The 26,631-nt window shown below is 45.3% G+C and overlaps 2 protein-coding genes and 1 long non-coding RNA gene across 5 annotated transcripts; 1 reads left to right on the top strand and 2 right to left on the bottom strand.

Moving 5' to 3' along the window:
* Positions 1-5: 5 nt before the first annotated feature.
* Positions 6-6,644, bottom strand: il15l (interleukin 15, like). Of its 3 annotated transcripts, none has more exons than XM_080289178.1 (4): positions 5,860-6,644; positions 5,011-5,058; positions 3,512-3,640; positions 6-688 (listed from the first exon to the last, which is right to left on the bottom strand). In XM_080289178.1, the coding sequence occupies exons 1-4, from the start codon at positions 6,004-6,006 to the stop codon at positions 581-583; spliced, it is 432 nt and encodes a 143-aa protein (XP_080145304.1). In that variant the 5' UTR covers positions 6,007-6,644; the 3' UTR covers positions 6-580. The 3 variants fall into 3 exon arrangements, 2 of the variants coding, with proteins under 2 accessions (XP_080145304.1, XP_080145303.1); XM_080289177.1 differs by having other exon boundaries at positions 3,512-3,643; positions 5,860-6,260; XR_013901497.1 differs by lacking the exon at positions 5,860-6,644 and adding an exon at positions 5,137-5,278 and having other exon boundaries at positions 551-688.
* A 717-nt stretch (positions 6,645-7,361) lies between these two features.
* On the top strand, positions 7,362-9,302 carry LOC145420197 (uncharacterized). The gene is made up of 3 exons (XR_013901498.1): positions 7,362-7,502; positions 7,801-7,929; positions 9,164-9,302. It is a non-coding gene; the product is annotated as an uncharacterized LOC145420197 (long non-coding RNA).
* A 3,288-nt stretch (positions 9,303-12,590) lies between these two features.
* LOC145420167 (uncharacterized) lies at positions 12,591-26,435 on the bottom strand. Its single transcript, XM_080289079.1, has 7 exons — positions 26,430-26,435; positions 25,755-25,901; positions 23,389-23,520; positions 21,056-22,832; positions 19,613-20,039; positions 18,532-19,263; positions 12,591-15,608 (listed from the first exon to the last, which is right to left on the bottom strand). Exons 1-7 carry the CDS (start codon positions 26,433-26,435, stop codon positions 13,247-13,249), a joined length of 5,583 nt encoding a protein of 1,860 aa, XP_080145205.1. The 3' UTR covers positions 12,591-13,246.
* Between the last annotated feature and the right edge of the window lie 196 nt (positions 26,436-26,631).

Here is a 26,631-nt window from a genome sequence, read left to right on the forward strand (position 1 = left end):
AAATATATATTTATAATTTTAATAAATGACAAATTAAAAAGGCATGAACATTTTTTTGTATCGAAAAAATATCGAACCGTGACACCAAAGTATCGAACCGAACCGAACCGTGAATTTTGTGTATCGTTGCACCCCTAGTAGGCAGGTCTGTTTCCTGCCATCCTTGGTGTTCTTCCATCAGTTTACCAAGGCCAATAAACACACTGACCCAACACCCCCTTTTCACCCACTGTCCAACTGCTTGGTAGAAGCCTTATTAATATAATAATACTCATTATTAGCAGACACAAATACACAGATATTTAAAGCACATTAAAGTGACCAATGTGCTCTCAGCAATTGACTGCAGCTTAGTTGGGACCTGACTGTGTCTTCTTTATGACGTCATCAGTGAGACGTTTATGTTAGCTGATATGAGACTACAAGCAAGCTTTTTCCACCCAGAACTCTGCGTTAGTCTCTAGCTGCACCTCAAATACCACCGAGCTGCATCATGCATTCTGCACTTTATATGTGTGCAGGTGGTTTAATAGAAAGTTAACGAAAAGAAAGTCATGCCATGTAGTCTCTTCTGAAAGTCCTAACAGTAGTCACTGTTAGATTTCTCAACAGTCCACAGAAGATTTTCAAGAAAGGTCGTTGCATTTTCCTCCTTCATGACCTCACAACGACGACACTTTGACGCTGTCTGCGGGGAAGAAACAGAAATACGTGTTATTGTCTGGAAGAAGATTGGAACACAACCAAGACTTGAAGGGCAGTTGGAGCATTCAAGGTTTTCACCAGAAACTTCCTACAACCCATAAGTCTTTGGGACATGGTGTAACCAGCCTTTAATGTAATGTTGGAGTACCCCAGGGCTCTATGCTAGGTCCTCTTCAGCTTCTGCCTTGATGTTCAAATCAGTGCAGATGGTACAGTAATAGATTGTACAGTGCTGTTAACCAGTAACTGAAACAAAACTTACATCACAGTGTTGAAGTAAATATAGTTGGGACAAAAAGCAACACTGATATCTCTCCACGTGACACAGAAGTCAAAGCTGGATTCCCACCAGAAAACAAAAATTGTTGGGAGGGTAACGTAATCTACCAGCAATGCTCCTCACTGTGGGCTTTAATCCTGTAATGGTTACATTATCATTACAATTCTCACTTCTAAGTACCAAATGTGAACTTGTGCTTAAATAAACGAGCAGTTCCTCCTCTGAAGGAGTCAGTGAGGTGCCTTAAAAATCCCAGACACTGACTTTAAAATTGCATAATCCAATACAGGTGCAGGGGGGCTGAAGCCTATCCCAGCTACCACAGGGCATGAGGCTGGGTACATCCCAGACTGGTCACCAGTCTGTCGCAACCCTACCAGCGGCATGGGTTTGGACTGTGGGAGGAAGCCGGAGGGAACCACGCAGACACACAGAGAACAGAAAAGTCAGAGGGTGGAGTCAAACTCACGACCTCGTTGCTGTTAGGAAACAGCACTAACAACTGCCAACGTGTTGGCGTACATGTCATCGTCATCAAATTAAAATAAATCTTCCCGGTCCATCACATAAATGTTTCAGAGGAAAGACAAACTTCTTGTTGTTAAGCGTTTAAGTTTTTATTAGTTGTTGTTTTTATTCGTACAGTGACTGAAAAACAACAGAGCGCTTTACATCAAGGCAAATATGTTATAATCCAAGTAGAAAGAAAATGAACACACAACTAAAAGAGAAACAACGTAACTGAAAATGACAGACATGCTAAAAACATGATAAATATTAAAATAATAAGTCAAATAAAAATAAATATTTGGAGGAAATTGGACTCCATCAGGTTTCTGTGTGGAGTTTGCATGTTCTCTTCGTGTCTGTGTGGGTTCTATGTGCGAGTTCTATGCGTGGGTTCTGTGTGTGGGTTCTATGTGTGAGTTCTATGCGTGGGTTCTGTGTGTGGGTTCTATGTGTGGGTTCTGTGTGTGGGTTCTATGTGTGGGTTCTGTGTGTGGGTTCTATGCGTGGGTTCTATGTGCGAGTTCTATGCGTGGGTTCTATGTGTGAGTTCTGTGTGTGGGTTCTATGTGTGAGTTCTATGCGTGGGTTCTGTGTCTGGGTTCTATGCGTGGGTTCTATGTGTGGGTTCTATGTGTGGGTTCTATGTGTGAGTTCTATGTGTGGGTTCTCTGTGTGGGTTCTGTGTGTGGGTTCTGTGTCCGGGTTCTATGCGTGGGTTCTATGCGTGAGTTCTATGTGTGAGTTCTATGCGTGGGTTCTATGCGTGGGTTCTATGCGTGGGTTCTATGCGTGGGTTCTATGCGTGAGTTCTATGCGTGGGTTCTATGCGTGGGTTCTATGCGTGGGTTCTATGTGTGAGTTCTCATCAGGTCCTTTTTTTTGGGAAAGAGCAGCAGCTGTGGCATATCAGCTGATCCAGGCTGTTCCCAATCTTTCTTTGAAAGCAGGGGCAGAAGGTCATCTGTGGGAATATGTTCCAGGTTTGTGATTCTCAGTTTTGCTCTCACAGAATCACACGTGCAGGAAACCCAGTCACAGCAGCTAAACCCTCCTAAAGTCCAGACAAGCTCTGAGCTCGCCGTGACATTCATGAGTGACGTGAGAAGGTCAAAAGCACACGCAAAGAAAATATCTCATCTGTTCCACTGAGCTTCATAAAGTTTTCCGTTTCCAAATAGGAGCTCATTTTAACAAATGGCTTTAATCATAGTTGGTCTACTTAATAAACGACCACAGTATTACTTCATCAGTCCTTCCTTCAGTGGTTACTGTGCTTTACACAGGAAACAACTCTGTATGGCCACAACCTGAGCAGCTCCTGATCTTATAACAGTCATCTCATTAATTAGATATTTTTAACTCCTCACCCGTCCATCCATTCTCTGCCACATGCCTCTCCTCAGCCACCCCCTACATCTTCCGGGGCGACCCTGAGATATTTCCAAGCCAACTGTGAGAGCTCATCACTCTGGGGTATCCTGGCTCTCCTCTGGGCCTGTCGTGTTGGGGTCATGGATTCTCCAGTGCAGCAGATGTTGATTGTAACACCAACCTGTCTAATTGTTTTTAGTCTTTCCAGACCACAACTTTGTCGCGCCTCTCTTTGTTGCACTATGGGACTCCACCACAGCCTCCTTATCATAGGCCACTGACACACAGCTCAGATAGAAAGGAGTACTGGCTCTCTCTCTCCCTCCTAAATGACCCCAGAGGTACTTAAACGTGGCTCTGACCTGGAGTTGGCACTTCACTCTTGTCCAGCTAACAACTGCGGTCTCAGACTTGGACGTGCTACTTCTCGTCTCATACGTAATGTAAACCTCCACAATCGGAGCTGGAGGTCATTGTTCGATGAAGCCATCAGACCACCAAAGCCAACACCCTACATCTCAAGTCTTTCCATGAAATTTCCTTCAAAGTCAGCAGGATGATCAGGGCCTCAGTTTTGAATGCACAGTTTAAAAGAACTCTTACATTAGAAGTAATGTGAATTCCTCTTTTAGCCGTTTCTCATACCTGGTTTATCCTGGACGCCAGTCTACTCAGCAATCTATTCAATTTCTTCCACTTGGGCTCGAGCTCCCACTCATGCGTGAGGACAATAATTTCAGAAGCAAAACATTGCATCGTGGTCCTGGGACAAATCTGCTGGAGGGAGAGAAAGGAGAGAGAGCAAAGGAATGATGCCATGAAGGAAAAAATCACAGCAGTCACAGTCATGCGCAGCTTCAGAAAGCAGCTTTGCATGATTGGTGGTTCAAAATAATCCTTCTTTATCGGACACGTGGCCGCGGTGAACCCCCTCAGTTCATTCTCTGTCTAAAACATGCTGTTTTAGCGCCTCCCTCTTAAAGACCACTGTCCTCTGATTGGCTGCTCCTGACAAAAAGAGGGTTTAAACATCAAGTGGGTGGAGCTTCTGTGCACGAGATGACCATATTAGGGATAAACAGCAGCCTGTAGGCTGAGCTATACTGAACGCACACTGAGCTCATTTATCTGTCAGGGGTGGCTGGAGCTCAGGTGGCAGAGCAGACCAGCCGCTAACGAGAAGGTCGGTGGTTCGATCCCATGCAGCCTGCATGCCAAATATCCTCGGGCAAGATACGAACCCAATGTTGCTCTGAGTGTGAATGTGTATGAGTGTTAGATACTCAGTCAGTGCCTGTGTGAATGGGTGAATGAATTAGTTGTATATAAGAACCAGTCCATTTACCATTCATGTGGCAGGAAATGTCATACAACTGAGATGATGGGAAAATACCAAAGACTGAGGAGACCTGTTATTGTGTCGGACCCTGTGGGTCTCTGCAGCTTTCATCATCTGAAGAATTCCCAAAACGAGTTGGGCGACAAGCTCGAAGAAACCAAACGTGTCCATTTTATGTTGTCACGGTCGTAAAAATGACATCAATATTATATTTTAACTTTTATTTCCTTTTTTAATGATACGAGGATAAAAACGTCCACAAGCCGCGGTGCACAGCGCTGAGGGTGACTGCGTGCACGTGGAGGCCACAGGAAGCCGCTGCAGCAGAGCCACCAACACGGAGCTGCTGCAGACATGACATTTGCTCTGCCTCATGTAGAAAACGTTCTCCTCACCCTGAAGGACTGGACACTGATATTTATGCCAGAGTCTTGAAGGAACCCTGCAGTGTTCCCGACACAGCCAATGTCCCTGTTAATGAAGCTATTCTGTAACTTGACCCCTGACCCCGGCGTCACAGCTGTGCTTGTCTGCTTCCTGAAGCTGCGTTCACTCTCACTCACTGCATCCATCTGTTGCACTGTTACACATGAAATGTTTAAACAGCGGCTCCAGCAGAACATTAAGATCACTGAACACGGAGCACAAAGACCACGGTCAGTGCTTGACCTTTAACCTGAATGTGCACAAGCTGAAGCGATTAGTCAGCGGAGGATCTTTGCCTCTGTGTGTTGTAGTTATTAGTCTGTCAGGCATTTTTAGCTGCGGGCTGAAACGTGAGTCAGTGCTTTGTGCAGGCACATACCTCGTAGTCTTCCATGGTGGGTGTGTACAGGCTGCAGTTCAGCGACAACTGAAGGGAAAGAGAAAGTTAGCTGCACATGTGCGTAACCACCGAGAAGCGGAACATTTTCCAGGTACAAGAGCTCACTGTGTGCACGATGAAACCCTCTGAGACCAGAAGCCCCCGAAGCCAAGAGCTCTTCAAGTGCGCTTGCAGGCTCAGCTTTCAGCTGCATGCTTAGTGCTAATTAGCAAACAACACTACGGAGCTACAACCACATCCACCCAGCTCGCAGCGCAAATACTTTTAGAGCGGACTCGTTTTTCCCGGGACACTGACATCTGCTTACGTCATGTAAAAGAGAGGGTTTTTTTTCCAGGGAAAAAAACTCCTGTGGATTAATTTTGCATGAGTCACAACTGAAAACGATCTGCATGTCTGGGACTCAGAGACGATGCTCATTCTGCCGAAGCAGCTTTCCACGACTCTCAGTGAAAACAACCCTTCCTCCCCTCAGCTCGTCCTCTGTGTGACAAACTTGTTCTTTCTACGCAGAAGTCACTCTGCAGCTTAGGTGTGCGTTAGGTGTGTGCTGTACTTATTTTACATGACTCATCCTCCTCAACAATAAACGCATGCTTACATATCTTCAAGATAAGGCACCGAAGATACTGTTGCAGTTCACAGTTCACACACCTGAGTTCTGTGAAGTGCAGCAGTATGGATTGTAAAGCTGAGCAGGGTGAGGTACGAATCTCAAAGCCTAAAGCTGCTTTTGACCTTCGAGCATTAAAAAGCGTTCACGTTGCGTGATGTTGCGTGATGAAGTGCGTGTGTTTCTAAGTGAGCCATAAAGGCTTGCAGTCATACCTTTTTGGAGATGTTGGAGACTTTCTCCTTCAGGCTCTCGACCTGCACGTAGAGGTCCCTGCTGCATGGTCTTTGGGTGATGGCGATGATGTTGACAGAACACAGAAACACAAACACACTCACGAGAGCTGGCCTCTCCCTCTGCATGGCACAGGCGGCAAAACCATCATCTGCATCACATTATCCTCTGCTGTCTGCTGCCCCACAACTCACTGCAACATCCTCAAGAAATCTATCACAGCTGGGAGAAAGCAGGCCCCTCCGGAGGCTTCCACTCCCCGACCCTCCGACAGGATGCAGATGGCTGAAAGTGTCTTCAGCGTCTGTCCTCTGCTGGACTCCAGCTGAAACTCAACAGCAGTTGTAGAATGAAGAAAATCCTTTCTTTGGTTAGTTTTCAGGAATTTTTGGTCAAACTTCCAACCTTCACTCTTCCAGTCGTATGTCCCGCTGCTGGGGAAGGCTCCAGCTATCCAAGGAAAAGAGAAATTAATTAAAAGAGGAATGAACATCCAGAAGGACAAGTGTGGTGGAGTTTTGGCAGGTGATGGTTCACTTCGGGGGGAAAAGGTGCGTTATCCGGAGCTGCTGGTCTACACGTGGTTGGAGAGCATGGACTCCCTCTCTTCTGTCCCTTCTCACCCTCCAGTTTTCACTTTCTCACTCCTCCCACTCTTCCTCCTCCTCTGGATTATTTGCATTTTACTTTCAAGATCCCACCTCTTTTCTCCAGCTGTTTCCTTTGCTCACAGCGATCCCGAGTGCAGTGTTTCTTCCTCTAAACCCTGCAGGGAACAAAATCTACTCAACACACATCCTGGAGCTTCTCTGTGTTTGCCAACAGTCTGACTGACTAATCATCAAAACCTGCGAGGGACGCAATTACCTGAGATAAAACATTTTCACTGAAAGTAAAGAGATGGAACCAGTGCCAAAGAACATGTTATATGGAAACAACAATGGAGCGAACGCAGTGAAAGTCATGGCAGGACTTGTGAGGGCGTCAGAGTTTGGTACTGGGACTTGAGCGGTTGGTCGTACTTTGGACCAAGACATGCTTACATCACGAGCTAGAAGTGAGATTATCAGTGTTATGACAACTTCAACACTGACTTCAAATCAAAGCAGCACAGTGCTGAAAGTTAATGAGGTAAATACATGTAAAGGCATTGTGAAATTTATCAAATATTTCCAAACTCTGCTGCAGGCAGCACACGTGGTAATATCAGCAGAAGATCAGCAGCCTTCTCACAGCGTGAAGGAAAAGGTTCAAACGTGCGATACTGTGAACTTAATCTGTGTGTGATTAGGAGCTCCGACCCCCTGATATCAGTGAGCAACAGTTTGATTTTTGTTTGATTTGGATCAGAGCTGGTTTGCACATCGAGGAGGCAGTGCGGCGCTGCTGCCAAAAAACTACATAAAGCACACAAACGAATACTCTGTTGGACTTAACAGTAATGGGAGCAGTTTCCGCAACCAGGCTAATGATAAAAACAACAATGATCTCTCAGAGACGGGCGATGAAAGCTTCTGTGAGCTTGTGCAGACTCTCAAACCCATATCTGCTAACAAGAGTCAACTTAAAGCACACAGTTTTCTCGACTAAGCCCTGGCACATGTCTCGGTGAGGAATTTCTCAGGTCAGTATTGGGAGGAAAGGCTCTGGGAAGTAAAAGCAACATAATTTATGGTGAAAGTTGTGTCTCCTTCAACATAAATGATGATACCTAATAACGTGCCGTGGAACAGCCTGGAACAAGAGCTCCAATTTCTTGGATGCGGAGGATCTGCGTGTAAAGCAGCTGGAATGGCACAACGTTCCTCGTCTCTCCCAGAAGTCTAGTGCTGCTTTTTGCAGATGTTTGCTGTTTGTCATTTAAAGGCTTCATGTTTTAAACTGACACATTTGTGAATCACTGGTTTCGGTTTTGTTCTTAGGGGCTAAGGGACGGTGTCAGCTGAGGGAACATCTGCAAAATCAGCCTGAGACCAGACAGATGTTCCTCGCTCTTCCACCAGTATCTCATACCCCCCCTCATAACATCTGTACAGTTACAACTCACCTGTGTAAGTTTATATTAGTAGGGGTGTGGCCTCTGACTGCCAGATGGATGGTGATACAGGCAGCTCTGCCGGCTGCGGTCTGTTACGCTTCGCCTCAGCTAAATGAGTCCCTGAAGGCTTCAAAATGCCGCTTAGAAGCTGATGAGTAATAAAGACATGTTCCAGGAAACACAGCAATGCCGTGGAGCACATATAGCACATGGACAATGTCCAGCTATATGTAGCGTGTGCTCTGGCTGTCACGGTCCTGGGACGTTGACCCAGTGTTTTTTGTTTGTAGTGTCTGTGCTCCTGCTGTCGTTTCTCTGGTGAAGGTTTAGTTCTTGTTCTCCTTCTTTGTTTCCGTGATCGTTCCTCTGCTCACGCTCGTCTCTGAACACCTCGAGGTCACTCGGCTCACCTCATCAGTAAACACTAGTGTCCCAACGCCACAGGCCGCCATCACACTGCCTCCGCCGTGTCTTACAGATGATGTGTGTGCTTTGGGTCATGAGTTGTTCTGCGCCTGCTCCATTCTTATTCTCGCCATCATTCTGGTAGAGCTTGATTTTGGTCTCATTTGTCCAACGAATGTTGGGGTTTCTGTTCACCATGGAGACGATTCTGCCATCATACCCCTGTTACGTTTCGGTGTTGTCAGTGTTTTGTTTTTTGCGTGACTGTCATGTATTTCCTGCTTTACTTTGAAAGTCTGTGTTATCTTAGTGTGTTCAGTTTACGTTTCCTTGTCTCGTCAGGTCTAATTTGCCCCAGCTGTGTTTCCCTCCTGTGGTCCATTCCCTGATTGCTCCTTCTATGTATTTAAGCCCTGTGTTTCAGTTTGTCATGATCGCGATCTCCCCCCGTGTTGTAAATAAATAGTTTGTTGTAAATAGCTGTAAATGGGTTTTGTCAATACTTTCGTTTTGAGACACTTCCGTTTTGGGAATTTGGTGGAGAGCCTTAGTGGGGGTTTTTTTGTCGTGTGTTTTTTCCTTATTTTTATTTTCCTGCGTTGCACGCCGGTTGCCTAGGCCGGGGTGTAACACCCCACTGGTGTCTTCTGTGGACGTCCTGGTCTTTTTGCGTTGCTGTCTCTCCAGTGCATTTGTTCTTTCTCAGGATGTACAAAGCTGTAGATATCACCCTTCCTAATATTACAGCATTTCTCAAATGTTTTTTCCTGTTTTCACAGTTTAAGGATTTCTTGTTTCACCTACATGGAGAGCTCCTTTGACCTCATGTTGTCTGTTCACAGCAAAATCATCCAAATTCAAGCACCACAACACAAATCAGCTCCAGGCTTTTATCGGCTGAATTGATAAAGACACAACAAAGGATCTGCCCACACCTGAACATGAAGCAGCCTTTGAGTCATTGTCCAGTTACTTTTGGTCCGTTTAAAAAGAGGGTGGCACATGTTAAGGAGCTGCAACTCTTAACGCCTTCATCCAGTTTGAATTTGGAAACCCTCAAATGAAAGCTGAGAGTCTGCACATCACGTCCATGTCCGTTTTCTAACTATAATTGGAATATGTTTCAACAAACGGGTAAAAACCCAAACTTGTGTCAGTCCAAATATAAACATATATGAGCCTAACTGTATGTTTAGACAGAGAAATGCTAACTTCTTCCTTTTTCATAAATATGATTTTGAAATGCTGCCACTGTAAATACTGACTGAAGACAGAAGTTCTGGATGTACTGTGGAGGGTTCAGGTTCAGATAGTCACGTTCCCTCAGCCTTCCAATGTTTCCTATACTTCACTCTATGATTTAACCTCCTCCAACCGTACATATACTCCTAACTGCCATCATGACCCTACTGTGAAAATGCTTCATCTTATATTTAGTTATATCTGCCACCAGCATTAATTCTTTAACATGTACACAGAAGTTAAAACCAGCTGGATTTCTCATTAAATCTTAGAAATAAAACGAGCTCTTACCAACAGTCCGGTTGTGAGGACGGCTAATGATGAACTGCAGATCAACAAAGAATGCGTGAGAAGGCATGCGGAAACTAAAGGTTAAAGTCGAATAGAAGCAAAACTGAAACTGCACAAATACTTAAAGGAGTAGTGTGCATATCACAGGAGTTCAGTCAGCAGCAGCTCTTTGGCAATCTGCTTTAACAAGCAGGCTCAGGACTGCATCAGGTTTAACTGGCTCCTGTAATCCAAGCTTAATATCAGAAAATGTGACGGCGCTGATGGTGTTGGCATGTAACCTGGTGTGTGGCAAGATGGGGACTCACAGGTAAGGCAGGTAAAGATGTCACAGATGCCAGAGGCAGGAGGTCGGGCTTTAAAACTCACACTTTTATTTCCTGTATTTCTCAAACTGTCTCAGGTTTACTGGAAGAAGATTTAGTTGAAGTTCCCTTTTTTACCTGTTACCAGTAAGATTCTGGTCCCTGCAGATTGCCACCAGTGCCCTGCAGAAACCTCACAACTCATTCAGCGTTTTATTATGTTTTTAAACATGCATTAGTTTCATATTTTTGATTCTTTTAATAACCAATCTTTCAAGATACAATAATGTAACTGTAAAAGAAAAAACCTTCAACTCCAAGCATCACCAGGGAAGTACATCAGCTAAGGCTTTGTGTTCTCTGACCAGCTGGCAGGTGGCTGTGGGCGGTTGCTGGCAGCTGGTATCGTGAAATTGAGCCACACCAAAACCCCCTTTTGCTATTGCAAGTTGCGTCAGTTGCAAGTAGGTGACAAGGAGGATGCCAACCTGTCTGCAAACATTTGCCAACTGGTAATGAAACTGTGTGTGACACAAAAACTGGAAGTGGAGAATATCTGCCATTAGAAAAGTGTTGGTTTTAGAGGTAAGGCACGTTTTAAAGTTCAACTCCAGCTCGGCGAGTTTCTGCAGATGAGTCGGTGTCTTCCACGCAATCTGTAGGAGATCTGCTAGCAACAGTCGAGCTCTCACAAAGAGGCTTTTGATGCAGAAATCAGTGTGAATGATTCCAGCAATACACATTTTACCTAACAACACGAGATGCTTGTGGGTCGTTCAGTGGCCTTAAAGTCTTTCACACTGTTGCTATGGACAATTTTGAGATAGCAATCATATTTCTTTCCTGCCTGTTCTTTGAAGTATTGACTAAGCTGCAAAACTCGAACAGTGTGTTTTGCTTTAACAGGAGGAAAATTTTAATTCTCCCTTAGATATGCGGATGTAGGCTGCTGGCCGTGCCTCCCTGAGCCTGGTTTTGCTGGAGGTTTCTTCCTGTTAAAAGATTAAATTTTAGTCATATGACACCAAATCACAGCAACAGTGGCCTCGAGGTGCTTTATATTGTAAGGTAGACCCTACAATAATACATACAGAGAAAAAGTGTGATTCAATGCAGAGAGGTCTGTTAACACATAGTGAGTGAGAAAGGTGACTGGAAAGGAAAAACTCAATGCATCATGGGAATCCCCGGCAGCCTACGTCTATTGCAGCATAACTAAGGGAGGGTTCAGGGTCACCTGGTCCAGCCCTAACTATATGCTTTAGCAAAAAGGAAAGTTTGAAGCCTAATCTTGAAAGTAGAGATAGTGTCTGTCTCCTGAATCCAAACTGGAAGCTGGTTCCACAGAAGAGGGGCCTGAAAACTGAAGGCTCTGCCTCCCATTCTACTTTTAAATACTCTAGGAACAACAAGTAGGCCTGCAGAGCGAGAGCGAAGAGCTCTAATAGGGTGATATGGTACTACAAGGTCATTAAGATAAGATGGGGCCTGATTATTTAAGACCTTGTATGTGAGGAGCAGGATTTTGAATTCTGGATTTAACAGGAAGCCAAAACAGGAGAAATCTGCTCTCTCTTTCTAGTCCCTGTCAGGACTCTTGCTGCAGCATTTTGGATCAGCTGAAGGCTTTTCAGGGAGTTTTTAGGACTTCCGACTGCTACTCATATGGGGTTGTCTGATTGTTAGGCTTTCTTTATAATACTGTATGGTTTTTACCCTACAATATGAAGCAGTTTGAAGCAACTGTTTTCGTGTCTTGGGATTATATAAATAAAAGTGTAGTGAAAAAAAAATCTCAGTGAAAATATGTGTCCAAACTGAGGAGTGACCCAAGTCTGCTAATGCTCCAGTATCCATCTTGGCAACCTCTGGAGTTCACGAGTTTTCCGGAGGAGGTTTCTGGACGGCGCTGGTATCAGCAGAGTGAGTACCAAGTTCAGCAAAAACACAGATATCAGCTTGGTCTGAAGTTAAAAGTAAAACTTTACCAGACACGTCATGTCAAACGTACACACGCATACACACACTCATGCATGCACCCAAGAGCTGAAGACACTGTGCAAAAATACCAAAATTACTTTAAGGATATTAAGTGCCAAAGAAAATAAGACTAACTTCATAAATAAACAATAAGATAAAAAAGAAGGAAAAAGGATTAAAAAAAGAGATGGATCATTAACCACAGTTAACAAGTTTTAACACTGGCCTCACACTGGCCTCAGACAGCCGCATATGGATGTTTGTCCAACACAATATATATATATATATATATATATATATATATATATATATATATATATATATATATATATATATATATATATATATATATATATATGTATGTATTTAAAAAAAGAGAAAAGATCACAAAAATAATACACATGATTGGATACAGCATAGTTGGACCTTCAAAACATCTGTTTGCAGGGTTGGGATGTAGTCCAGCTCAATAAATGCTAAAAGTTTGAAAGTCTTTTCCAAAAAAAAGTCTCAAACGCATCCACAGGTAGTCCAGAACTGATCAAAGCAATCTTCCAACCTTTAGCTGGTCATAATCCATCACATCCAGCTGTGGACGGGGAGATCACATAGGAACAGTGTTACTTACAAAGTCCTTTCTTCTGCGCCATATTCTGACCTTTCTGCAAACACTTCCGTCAGCATGCATTCAGAGTCAGATAAAAACGTGAGGCCCGTATAAACAATGGGCTCAATTTCCTGATGAACCTTCAGTTATGAGTTGTGGAAATTTTGGTCCCATCAGAGTCAGGAAAGGAGGATAAAGATGACAGTGCTTCGTGGTGGGTTAACGTTTTGACTGAGGGCTGTTTCAGGCCCACCCCTCGCTCACCACTTCCTGTTTCGTAACCAACCTGTGACGTCACTGTGGCTATGTCCATCTTTTATAACAGACAGTGAAAAACTTGTTTTGTTTGTTGCGACATGTGAAGACTGCACATATAAAACATCTATCTTACACGGCGAGGTGAGGGCGGGACCATTCGTGAGAAACAAAACCACGTCCGCTGTGTTCTTTGCACATATTTTCCCTTCTGGCTCCATGAATGAAAGACTAGTCTCACTGCTTTATATCCTGTTACAGTTCTGAGGAAGAGCTGAAGGAAGCTGTGAGAGTCCGTTGATGCTTACTCTCCTCACCATCTGCCCCTGTGCTGCTACTCCAGCTCCTGCTCCACCCTGCAGGGTTTGGGTTAGGCTAACTTGGGCCGTGCTGAAGGAGGTTATTCTGCCACTTCCAGCAATTTGTAGGTTGACTGTGGTGGCATAACTGGCCTTGTGGTTGCCCTGTTTGGGTAGTGGTGATGCTCTTGAGGGCAGGGGAGAAGAGACTGGGGACACAGGAGGTGCTGTGGTATAGATTTGAACCTGAGGCGGTGGTTTGATGTGGAATTGGTGGTGTTGGTAGGGGGCAGGTGGAGGAGAGGTCATTCCTGAGGTGGACAGAGTCAGACTTGAGGAGGTGAGGTTTTGCTCACTGGAGGGTCGGCTAAGGTAGGCGCAGATCAGCTGGCTCCGACAGTTTCCCTCCTGTAACTCGGGATCTTCCCAGTCTATCTGCCTGTCTGATGAAGCGGTGGAGGACACAGGGGGAGGAGACGAGGCACTGATGGTGCAAGTATCGCCTGTATCCGGGATATCTGTTCCATTGTATTTGTTTGAAAGCTCTCGCACATCTGGCCAGGGCACGCTGGTAAAATGCTGCCCACCCCCGGTGCCGTTCCCTGGGGAAAACTTGCTGGATGAGGGTGGGGACTGAAGCCCATTTTCAGGGCTGAGGCATGCGGGTGAGCTGCTGTAAGAGGACCATCCACTCCTTGGACTGACCGGACAGGACTCGTGTTGGTCAAAAGAAGGATGGGCATTTCCACTGAAACCTAGGGACCTTCGGCTGCTGTCTGCCCAGGAACGTCGCTGGGCAGCAGCGTTGAGCCGGGCTGGGCTGGAAGGTCTGTCGGCCAGGCTGGAGGAGAAAGACCTGCGGAGGCTTAGGGAGGTGGTAGGGCAGGGTCCAGAAGGGAAAGATCCTTTGAAACCACTCTGTGGGACAAAGGAGGACGAAGAAGAAGTTGGGAAAGACGCCAATGTTGATGAAAGAGAAGGAGAGGCAGAGGAGGAAACATATCTAGCGTTTCTAGGCTGAGGTGTTGCAACATTGTTTGCCCAAACATTCACTGACACACCGATAGGAGGTGGGGAGAGGATCCGCGGGCTCGGACATGAAGAAGAACTCATGGAAGAGGTGATGGGTAGCTCCAAAGTTAGACCTAATGGGTTATGGGAACTTGCACTTCCTACCCTTGAGCTCCGGGGATGGGGCGGTTTATTTGCCATGGGGGAGGAGAAATTGTGCTGTGGAGGTGGAGAGCAGAGGTGAATGAATGAAGCTGGAGAGGGAGATGGGGACTGAACTCGTGAGTTGGGTTCGGATGCGGAGAAAGGCCGGGCTACACGGTTGTGTGATCCTGACCAGAGAGAATCTTGGGATTGTTGCTTTACTGCGGCTTTACTGGTCCCATTAGAGAATGTCTCCTTCTGTGGACTTACCAACCAACCTCCGTTACTGAGAGCACTGCTCAAGCTGCAGCTCACTTGACTGATTGCTGTGCTGTGATTGTTGTTGTTGTTTGAGTTCTGTGAAGAACCAGTTTTGCTGTGAAGGAATGAGGGACGTGGTGAAGAGGATGAAGCGTAGGCCGGCTGGTAATGGGATGGACTTGGAGAGCGTTGGGAAAGAGAGGGAGGAGAAGATGGCATGAGGGACGGAGAAGTGCAAGAGGTCCGGAGAGTGGACGGTGGGCATCTTGGATGGTGGTACCCATCCTTGGAACATCCTAACTGAGCACAAGCAGGTGTGCTGGAAGGAGGTTTGGGAGAAGGGGAACGCCGTCGTAAGTGAGAGGAAGGTAAGGAGGGACTTTGATTCACGCTGTTGCGGGCAGTGTTGTCTTTTGCCATACTCTGACTGATAGACTGACTGATGCAGGAGGCAGCTAAGGATTTGGTAAATGTGGAGGAAGAGGTGATGGGGGAGGAGCATGTGGGAGAGCGAAGGGTAGAGGATGATGTAGGGGAGGGAGGAGGGCCTCTTACAGATGATGAGGAAGATGCAGGAGAGGGGGTAGACGGGGCTTTCCTGGTTAAAGGGGGAGTCGGAGATAAGCTGGAAAGAGCCTTGGAGATGTTGTTTGGGCATACAGGAGTCGGAGAAGATGCTGGAATAAGCCTGAATGGTGAGGAGCAAGGTGGTGCTCGTACTGAGGAGGTAGGAGGAGCTCTATGAGGAGAAGGAGAGCGGTGTCTCAGGCTGGGTTGGAAGGCTGAGGGTGCAGAGGTGCCCTGGTCAGGCGTGGTAATAGCCTGGGTAGTTCTCTCCTCCTGAGTCTTGAAGATCGGAAGTTTGGTCGGGCATCCTGGCTCTTTTGGGTCCCTGTAAGTTACAGAGAAGCACAGATTTAAAAACATCTAGTTTATCGAATTAAATAAAAAAATCACTGCAGTTATACTTAAAGAAGCTTCTCTGACAGGGGCATTGTGACTCTCGTCTTTCCAAGTGATAAAAGCCCAGCTAACACTACAGCAGAAGGGCCAAAAATGGCACTTTAAGCTCAATGTAAGGAACGTTCACTAGTTGGGACCACATCCTCATTTAGGTTTGACAGCATTTCTGGTAAATAATGGCAGATGATGTGAGCGTGAACTGAAGCTCTGGTTTGGGAAAGGCCTCAGAGGCGACTGGCAGCGGCTCCTGGGCCGGACGGATCCCCATCAGCTAACTTTCTTATCAGTACTCTATAATGTCAATGTTCTACTTTCACTGCGGCTTTAGCTACAGTTTAAGAGAGTTAAACTACTCTGACTGACCACAATTTAGGGAGAGTTTCTTTCCTTAAAATCTAGATTTTTTCCCTCCTATTTTGACTGGTACGATCTTACTTCTGCCAGACGAATTTTTTTCCCCCTTGTTAAGCCACTGAACTTTGACCAAGCATAAAAAGCGATGACCCAGTGTTGTCTCTACATATAAGAGACAACTTAGAAAAGAAGCAGTTTTAATTGCATCTTTAGGCTCCTTGTTGCCAGCAGCCAGTCACAGAAACACATCATTTGTTCCCATTTCCTGAGATGAATCCATGAAAAATGTCAAAAATAACAATAAAGATAGTTTGATATGAAATACTATTGATCAGTACAAACTGATCAGCTGTTAGCTGAGAGTATTTCAGCATGGCGTGCAGCGTGTTCTTAAAAATCAGAGGAAAATGGACAAGTGAAGGACAAAAGAATAGGTTTGATCTACAGTGTCTGAAACGACGTCCATAAGAAAGAGGAAGAAATTTTCATCCTTCACCGAAACTTCGTCAGAAACGCTCTCAGTGGAAGGACGTCTGCCAGAAGGCCGTTGATAATGAAGAGAAACGTGGTGCAAAGGCTGAGGCATGAAAACGACACAAGAACTGGACTGAAAATCAGGTCTGATGGAGCGATGGATCCATATGTGAAATTTGAAAAAGAAGAGCCCAGACCTCAAAATCACTGAAGCAGTGAGAGATCATCCTGACAGAGATCAGCAAAAAGGCAGAAACATCCAAAGAGGAGCTTTGAACGTCCTTCAAGAAGCCCAGAGAAGTATTCCTGAAGATTCCTTAAGAAACACGGAGAATTAAGGTGGTCATACTCAGTGTTGGTCAAGTTACTTGAAAAAGTAATCAGTAACTAATTATTGATTACTTCTCCAAAAAAGTAATCCAGTTACTTTACTGATTACTTATTTTCAAAAGTAATTAATTACTTAGTTACTTAGTTACTTTTTAAAAACACGAATTACAACCTGAAGAGGTGATAAAGTGATAGATCTTTCAGCCCAATTCTACTTTTTCTGCATAATCCATCATACAAAATGTAATCAAATGGAAAAGTCTCTTTTTAAAACTTGTTTATTAGTTTTAATCTTTTAACTTTATGCATCAAGCAAAAATTTAATTATATGCAACATTCTCTGACTGGAAGAAATTAGTTTAACATTTAAACCTATTTTCTGCACATTCCAGCACATAAAATAAAATATTTTTTGTGTTTACACTCAGTCTTTCAAATAGATGCAAGTAAAACACAGCAGAAAATAAATAAAGTCAAAGACTCAGCGGTCCTGTTGCTCTATTTTCACCTGTAAAGCAGGAGTGGGGTAGGCGGAGGGTTACCCTGGTGTAGGTGTGCCGCGGTCAGTGGAAGAATCCGCGAGTTTCTCTGTGAGTTTCCCATTACGTTGTAGCTACTCGGTGCTTGTTTGGAAGTTTAGGGGTTTTTTCGCTGTAAAAAGAAGTTTTCTTCCCACGCACAGCGGACACTAATGTTTTTGTCACTTTTTATGGAATCAAACTCAAAGTAAGGTCAGTACTTCCACGCTTTAAACGCTGCACGCTCATACTCTCTCTGCACTCCATATATGATCCATTGTTGATCTGCACACAGCTGTTGTCACGAACGGCGCACTCGCTTACGTCACTGTCATGAGACATTCTCACAAAAACATCACGGTTTTAGTAACGCAGTAACGCAGCGTTCCTACGGGAAAGTAACAGTAATCTAATTACCGTTTTTGCAATAGTAATCCCTTACTTTACTCGTTACTTGAAAAAAGTAATCGGATTACACGTTACTGCCCATCTCTGATCATACTAAACATTGACTTTCAAGTTCTTTAGAACTGTACAAAGTACTGTATAAAACGTTTTAGTGGTAACAGAAAGTTGTAATGTGACAAACAAAGGTAAATTATGTGGCTGAAGGCAAATTCTTCTACTGATCAGAAGCCAGATAAAATTTAGTCTGGCTTGAAATAAAGTGCCAAAGATTACAAGAGCAAGAGAACCTCGAGGCATACGCTTTAATGAAAACATGTGTCCTGGCTTGAACTTCACCTTCGTGTTAATACAGCCACATTTCATTTCTTATATAAAAGAAGAAAAAAGAAGCAGATCAAAATATGTTAAACTGAAAAGCATGGGCTGGGCTTGCTGGTTTATTAGGGGTTCGAGTTCATACACAACGACCAGGTTCCCCTTATTGGCCACCTTCATCAGATTATCATTATTACTTTGTAAAAACTCTTCCAATTGCTCACGAAATCTCTAAAGTGCAGTTATTCTGCTCATTTCCTGCTGCATGCTTTTAGTTATTTAACTGTGCATGATTCACACTTCAGAAATACCCTTCTTATCTCATACTGGGCCTTAATTCAGCTCTTGACTAACTGCCAGTCACAACCTTTGGGAGCTGTCAGAGCAGTGTGAGCTTGCACAGATTCTGGGTTTTCTGCACTTTTGCTTGTCAGTTATCAGGTCCATACACACCTGTGGTCACCTTCAGGCATGCTATTGACATTCGGGGGATCAGATGAAGCCCGTCCGCCCAGCGTCGTCAGCAGGTCGAGCGGCCTTTGGCTGGTGAATGTTGGGAGATGGTCTTCAGACTGCAGCTGAGCGGGATTTGATGGACGTGGTTCATTTTCTCTTAAACTGTGATGCCCTGGGGTTTCTGTGAGTGCGTGGCAGCTTGCGTGTGAAGAGCCAGAGGCTGTGAGTAAGGGAAGACTCTGGGAAGGCTGAGCAGGAAGCTCTCCTAAGGGTCTCCATTCACCAAAGCGCCCTGCTGAACCCTCATCGCTGGAGAGTTCCTCTGCTGATGTCTTCTGCGGACGCTGGTTTCGCAGCACAGTGCTGCCCTCCTCTGTTTCTCTCTGCTCTCTGCTCGGCCCTGGGTGAGGTCTTGCAGAGCTGTTGCACTTTCCTGAAGACGCGTCTGCATTTGCATTTCCTGTGCAAACACTGAATTCAGGCGCTGCGTAAACATTCACGTCTTTGCTCAGCGTATCCTTGTTATCTGTGAAGCTGTGTTCTACTCTAGCTTGTATACATTGTTCAGCTGCTGCGTCCTGCTTGTCTTTGTCTTGGTTATCTCCATCTTTGGTCACTTTTCTGCAGTGCTCAGCACACAGAGGTGGCTCCGAGGGAGCGGGTTGGGTGATGATTTCTCCAGACTCTCTGGCTGAATAAGCATAGTGCCGACCACTCTGCTGCTCCGGCCTGCAGGCAACCACAAGGAGAAAAGTAGTGGGAATGAATCTGCTGCTGCTGCTCTGAACTGCAAACCAAATTTAGCTAATCTCACTCATTTCAATGTGCACCGTGGTGAGCCTATAAAATGCTAGAAAGACCATTTCATGTCACGCTTGTGGTTTCTGTCGGATCTGAGCTTCACTCCTTCTGCCTTCCATCATTTATAAACATTTGGTCATTTACCATGGTACTGACTAATGTTTATTCATGTATGTATATGATTAACCATAATTTATCATCAACTCAACTCATTTTTTGTACTCAATCCTTTATTGTTATAGTCCTTTCATTTTTACTTAATTAGTAAAGTACTCACACATCTGGATGCACATCCCTGTTCTCATTCAGGGGGTCATCCCTGGAGGGGTCCTTGTTACTGGCAGGGCAGCACAAACTGGAGCTCCAGTCTCCAGCTTGTGTCCTGAGATGCTGAATGGTTGTTGTAGAAGATGAGGATGCTCCAGGTGAGGTGTACCTGTGCTCATAGCTGTTCACCTGGGTCAGACTGGATGATTGGTTGCTTAACAAAGGGGCTGGATTTTCTTGAGGTGTGGTGGAGGTCTGGGAAGTTTCACTCAGAGTACGGCCTACACCAGAGTCTCTTTCTCTGCTCAAAGCAGAGATGAAGTCTCTCGGCCTGGAGAGGCTAATTCCATTCGTCTGCTGGGTGGTCATCTGTTCTTTGACAAACCCATGACCAAACGACTGAGGTTCAACTGGCTCCATCGCAGCCTCCTGGACATCTGGGAAAAACAATGAAATATAGAGTATGAACCAAACATGAAACAAACAATTAAGCCACTGCTTCCAAGTATTTTCCTGTCCAACAAAACAGACGAATCAACAGGTGTGTATGGGACAGCAGCATTACACTGCTCACAGAGACTTGGCTGCAGCAAAACACACTGGATAAAGCCTACAGCAACATCTACCACATCGAGGTTTGTTAGACCACAGTTCAATACTGCTGATCCCTGCATACACGTTAGGAGGAGAGCCCCCCAGCCACAAAGAAAACCTGGCCAGAAGGTGCATCACATCAGCTGCAGGACTGGACGGTGTTTGAACACCAGGACCTCGAAGAGCACACAGCATCAGTGCTCTCATATATTAACTTCTGTACCAACAGTGTCACTGTGGACAAACGTCTCCGGGTGTATTGCAACCAGAAACCCTGGATGACTAAAGAGGCCCAGGTCCTGCTGAAGCAACGTGACGCCGCTTTCAGATCCGGTGATGGTACGCAGTACAGTGCAGCCAGATCTGAGCTGAAAAGAGGCAACAGAGAAGGCAGCGTACAAGAGGAGGATTTAAGACCACTTCAGCAACAACAACTCAGGACAGGTATGGCAGGGAGTTCAGCACACCACCATCTCTCACCTGGAACAACAGGGCCGTTACGCCAGGCTGCTCTTTCTTGACTTTAGCGCTGCTTTTAATTTGATAATCCACAGACAGACTAATAGTGAAACTGCTGGATATCGGACTTCCTTCTACCACCTGCAGCTGGATCAGAGACTTCCTCTGAGACCGTGGATAGAGTGTTACACATACACTCATTCTTTTTATTTTTTCATTTTTTGTATTTATTAAGTTACCGTGTTGTGTTGTTTGTGTTGTGCATAATGCCGACGTGGGATGAGCACTGACAAAAAAGAGAGATCTTATCTTATGTTAACACAATAATTTGGTCCTGGACTCTCTTTAAAGAACCCAAAGTCACAGCATCTTAGAGGAAGTCTTAGAAAAGGCAGCTTACCTGGTGTGAGGCTCTCTGCTGTCTTTACTGTCCTCTCTTCCTGGATCTCTTTGGTCTTCCAGCTCATGGTTTGAGTCTGGTTCTGGTCTTCAGCTTGAATCTGACATTGCCGCCTTTGTGTTACGTTTTGGGTTTGAACTTTGACCATGGAGTAAGTTTGGGTTGCACATCTCGACTCTGACTGACCGGTTTCTGTTTCATATTGTTTTTGGTGCTCAGCTGTAACTTGAGCTTCAGCCTGTATCTGACTTCTACTTTGGCTCGGGCTTGCGGGTCCAGACAGACTAGCAGAAACCACCGATTGGTTCCGTCCACTATTGGAGCGTTTTTGATGCAGGGGGACCTTCATGGTGCTGGCTTTGGCGCTGTACATTCGAGCCAGTGTTTGGACCTTGCTTAGAATACGCTCTGAGTTTTCTATCAGCACAGGGTCTACCACGGGGTTCGCCTCGAATAACCCGATACCAGCCACATCCGATCCCATGGTCTCGAACAGGGCTCGGTTAGCAGTGACAATCCTGGAGTGGCGAGACCATCGACCCACTTTTATCTGACTGGGAAGGTCCTCGAGGTTCCCAATGGCCTTTGCTTGGTCTCTGCTTCTGGTTCTAGTCCAGATGTTCTGGGTTTTTGTCTCAGGTTTTTCGCACGTATTCACAGGTGTAGAGGTTTCTTCATGGCTTCCATTAGCCTCTGTTGAGCCTGGTGGGTTAGCTTCATGCCCATTTGTAATAGCTTGGTTTCCAGCACCAGGCATGGTTGTTTGATCTCTGGACTCTCCTTCCACCTTCTCCTCCCGTCTTTCCACCAACGATCCTTTGCAAACATTCTCATTTTGATCCTGAATCTTTGTTTCTTCTCCAATAGGCCTGCTTTGGTTTGATTGCAAATTTACCGGATTTGGAGTCTCTTCGTCGTTACTCGCAGCAGAGGATGAAGACTTGACTCGGTCCTCTTCTCGAAAATCCAAAGAGCTCATTGGTTTATCAGCCTGTCCATCACTCTTTGCATCTGCTAGTACTGGAAATGGGGAAGAAACTGGACCAGAGGAAGAAAGGTGCTCCCTATCAGTATCTCTTTCTGGTTCTTCGAACTTGGACAGTCCACTTTCTGACTCCCCTTGGTGACCACCGACATCAAAGCGTGACATGGTCTCCTTTACCAAGCCAGAGGGAATTTGTGAGAAACTGTTTCTCCTTTTTGACCCTACTTCTTCAGCAAGCTCTTCATCCTCTTCCTCGCCCTCTTCAGCCTCAGCTGCTGCCTCATAGTAACTTCTTATCTTTTCAATGATCTTCTTATCTCTCTTGGTGAGGTGGGAACCTCTTGTAGGCGGGTGATATCTCTTGTTGGGCTGGTTAGGGGCTCCTAGATTTGAGGAGGAAGTTGTGGACTCTTCTTCTTCTATCGGTATGACTTTGTTTTTGCTTTCCTCCTCTTCTGAGACGAATCGATGAAGGTCTAGTGTTTGGGGTGGAACGATCTTGTGTCTATCCTCGTTTTCACTCGTTTTCGTCTTCTCTTTATCATTTTCTTGTACTTCTCCAAGCACTTCTTCTCCCTTTTCCACCTGACTTTCTGCAACTTGAATTTCTTGGATTTCACTTTCTGTTGTCTCATTTTCTCCAGTCTGACTTTGGACGATGTCATCCTCAATCTCTGCTCTTTCCTGTTCCTGTGGCATTGTGTGTGTTTGTTCTTGGCTGGAGGTGACTGGGGGCAGCGGGCAGGTGAAGTTGGTCTGGTTGGATAGAGGCTCTTTGGGCTCATCCTTGATCTGTACCGGGGAAAAAAAGTAAGAAGAAACTTACAGTCATATGAATCCTAGCATGTGCTAATGTAGCTGGTGGGATATGGACACCCACCGGTGTGTTACTTAACAGTTTAGTGAATAGTTTAAAGAAAAAGAGGGAAATCACTGGAATTTGTTCAAATATCTGCCTGAATTTGGTTTGTTTTGTTAAATTAATAAAACCTTGAACAAGAACATGTGTAGTAAAGGAGTTGTTTGCTTGAGGTCTTTGGTAATGGATGGTCTATCTTAAGGCTCTTTCCTGATAAACATGCAGTTTGTCATGTGATAAGATTTTAAGCCACAATGTTCAGATGTCAAAACCCAGGATTTGACCTCTTTATACGTGAGGTTTCACAAAGGTTGGTCTTCAGTAAATCAGTGAATAATCAATGACATCGCAACATGGTGTGACAGTTTCATGAATCTAAACAAGTATGGCTAGAAAGAAAAATATAGTCCACTTGAGGCTGACTCAGACTCGTGTCCTCAAACGTGGTTGACCACATGTCAAGTTATGGTGGGTGTTCTGTTTTCTAACCGTCATGTGAGTGTGGATGGCAGCGAGCCCCTCTCTGGCTCTACTCTGGTTGATGAACTCCAGGATCTCCTCTGTGATGGACAGAGTGGGAGGAGGACTGAAGGGGGTCAGCTCCTCTTCCTCCTCCTTCTCCTCATTTAAACAAAAATGAAAAGACACCATTAAAAGGATGCTATGAGTGTTTGATACAGTCCTGTTTTCAAACCTACTATCTGTGCACAAGTTTGATTAAATACATTTTATTATATTACTGTAGTGGGATTGCAGTGGGAATTGGCTCAGCTCAGGGCTCCTGAGCCGATGTAAGTTTCCATCCATCCATCTGTCTACTCACTCACTCATCCATCCATCCATCCATCCATCCATCCATCCATCCATCCATCCATCTACTCACTCATCCATCCATCCATCCATCCATCCATCCGTCTACTCACTCATCCATCCATCCATCCATCCATCCATCCATCCATCCATCCATCCATCCATCCATCCATCCGTCTACTCACTCATCCATCCATCCATCCATCCATCCATCCATCTACTCACTCATCCATCCATCCATCCATCCATCTGTCTACTCACTCATCCATCCATCCATCCATCCATCCATCCATCCATCTACTCACTCATCCATCCATCCATCCATCCATCCGTCTACTCACTCATCCATCCATCCATCCATCCATCCATCCATCCGTCTACTCACTCATCCATCCATCCATCCATCCGTCTACTCACTCATCCATCCATCAATCCATCCATCCATCTACTCACTCACTCACTCATCCATCCATCCATCCATCCATCCATCCATCCATCCGTCTACTCACTCATCCATCCATCCATCCATCCATCCGTCTACTCACTCATCCATCCATCCATCCATCCATCCATCCATCCGTCTACTCACTCATCGATCCATCCATCCATCCATCCATCCATCCATCCATCCATCCATCCGTCTACTCACTCATCCATCCATCCATCCATCCGTCTACTCATCCATCCATCCATCCATCCATCCATCCGTCTACTCACTCATCCATCCATCCATCCATCCGTCTACTCACTCATCCATCCATCCATCCATCCATCCATCCATCCATCCGTCTACTCACTCATCCATCCATCCATCCATCCATCCATCCATCCGTCTACTCACTCACTCATCCATCCATCCATCCATCCATCCATCCATCCGTCTACTCACTCATCCATCCATCCATCCATCCATCCGTCTACTCACTCACTCATCCATCCATCCATCCATCCATCCATCCATCCATCCATCCATCCGTCTACTCACTCATCCATCCATCCATCCATCCATCCGTCTACTCACTCATCCATCCATCCATCCATCCGTCTACTCACTCATCCATCCATCCATCCATCCATCCATCCGTCTACTCACTCACTCATCCATCCATCCATCCGTCTACTCACTCACTCATCCATCCATCCATCCATCCATCCGTCTACTCATTCATCCATCCATCCATCCATCCATCCATCCATCCATCCATCCATCCATCCGTCTACTCACTCATCCATCCATCCATCCGTCTACTCATTCATCCATCCATCCATCCATCCATCCGTCTACTCATTCATCCATCCATCCATCCATCCGTCTACTCATTCATCCATCCATCCATCCATCCATCCGTCTACTCATTCATCCATCCATCCGTCTACTCATTCATCCATCCATCCATCCATCCGTCTACTCATTCATCCATCCATCCAACCATCCGTCTACTCATTCATCCATCCATCCATCCATCCGTCTACTCACTCATCCATCCATCCATCCATCCATCCATCTACTCATTCATCCATCCATCCATCCGTCTACTCACTCATCCATCCATCCATCCATCCGTCTACTCACTCATCCATCCATCCATCCATCCATCCATCCATCCATCCGTCTACTCACTCATCCATCCATCCATCCATCCATCCGTCTACTCACTCATCCATCCATCCATCCATCCGTCTACTCACTCATCCATCCATCCATCCATCCATCCGTCTACTCACTCATCCATCCATCCATCCGTCTACTCACTCATCCATCCATCCATCCATCCATCTACTCACTCATCCATCCATCCATCCATCCATCCATCCATCCATCCGTCTATTCACTCATCCATCCATCCATCCATCCATCCGTCTACTCACTCATCCATCCATCCATCCATCCATCCATCCATCCATCCATCCATCCATCCATCCGTCTACTCATCCATCCATCCATCCGTCCATCCATCCATCCATCCTGACATCAGGTCAGCACTAACGCAGATACATCCTCTGAGGCTGCAGTGCTGACGAGTGCTAGCACAAGCTAAAGTTACCTCCTCCTTGTTCGGTCGTAGCTGAGGCTTCAAACTGGCGCCGCCTCGCTCGGACTCCACCTCTATGACGGAGGAGGCCAACGTGCTGCTGCTGCCTGCTGAGCCCAGGCTGTCTGCGTGGCACAGCTCGCTTTCACTGCCCGCCTGCTGTTACAGTAACAGTTTTCTTTAGATTTACAGTCCAGCATAAACACCATAAAACCAGCAGTGCAAACTCACACTCATCACTGTTCAGCGCTCCAAACTGAAATCACTGAAATCTCCCTCAAACTACAGACATACGTCTAAATGGACATAAATATACATAATACATATATACATATATAATGCATATATGTATTATGTAATACATATATTGACATAAATGTGAATGTTCATGTTTAAGTTTCCTCCCATTCCCTCCCCGACATGCTCAGCACCCAACAAATTTATGAAGCGATAATAATAATCTGGGCCAGCTAGACCTCATGAAAATATAACTGTACAGATTATAAAAATAAATAATAACTATTATCACAAGAAATCTTTAAATATATATATATATAAATATACGTGTTTATACGCTGATTGTGAAAAACGATGTAGTTGAGATGTTGGACCAGAGGATCTTTGATGGTTAATGAAGCGTTTAATAGCTGAGCTGCACATTTGCCAGAAATCTGAACGCGGTCTCACCTTCATAGCTGCGAGATTCCCGGGTGGAGCGAAGCGGTGGGGCGAGACGGGTGACAGATGCCGTGATGGATGAGAACAAAGAGAACGGTGTTATCAAAGTATTATTATTGTTTTCAGGCACTTAGCAACTTGGCATCTGAAACTACATAACCACAAGTTTCATGTTTGAACAATGCTTGAGCCAGGCAGGCCCGAGCCAAAC

This window comes from Astatotilapia calliptera, chromosome 14 (genome assembly GCF_964374335.1).
Source record: "Astatotilapia calliptera chromosome 14, fAstCal68.1, whole genome shotgun sequence".
In the NCBI taxonomy this organism is placed as follows: domain Eukaryota; kingdom Metazoa; phylum Chordata; class Actinopteri; order Cichliformes; family Cichlidae; genus Astatotilapia; species Astatotilapia calliptera.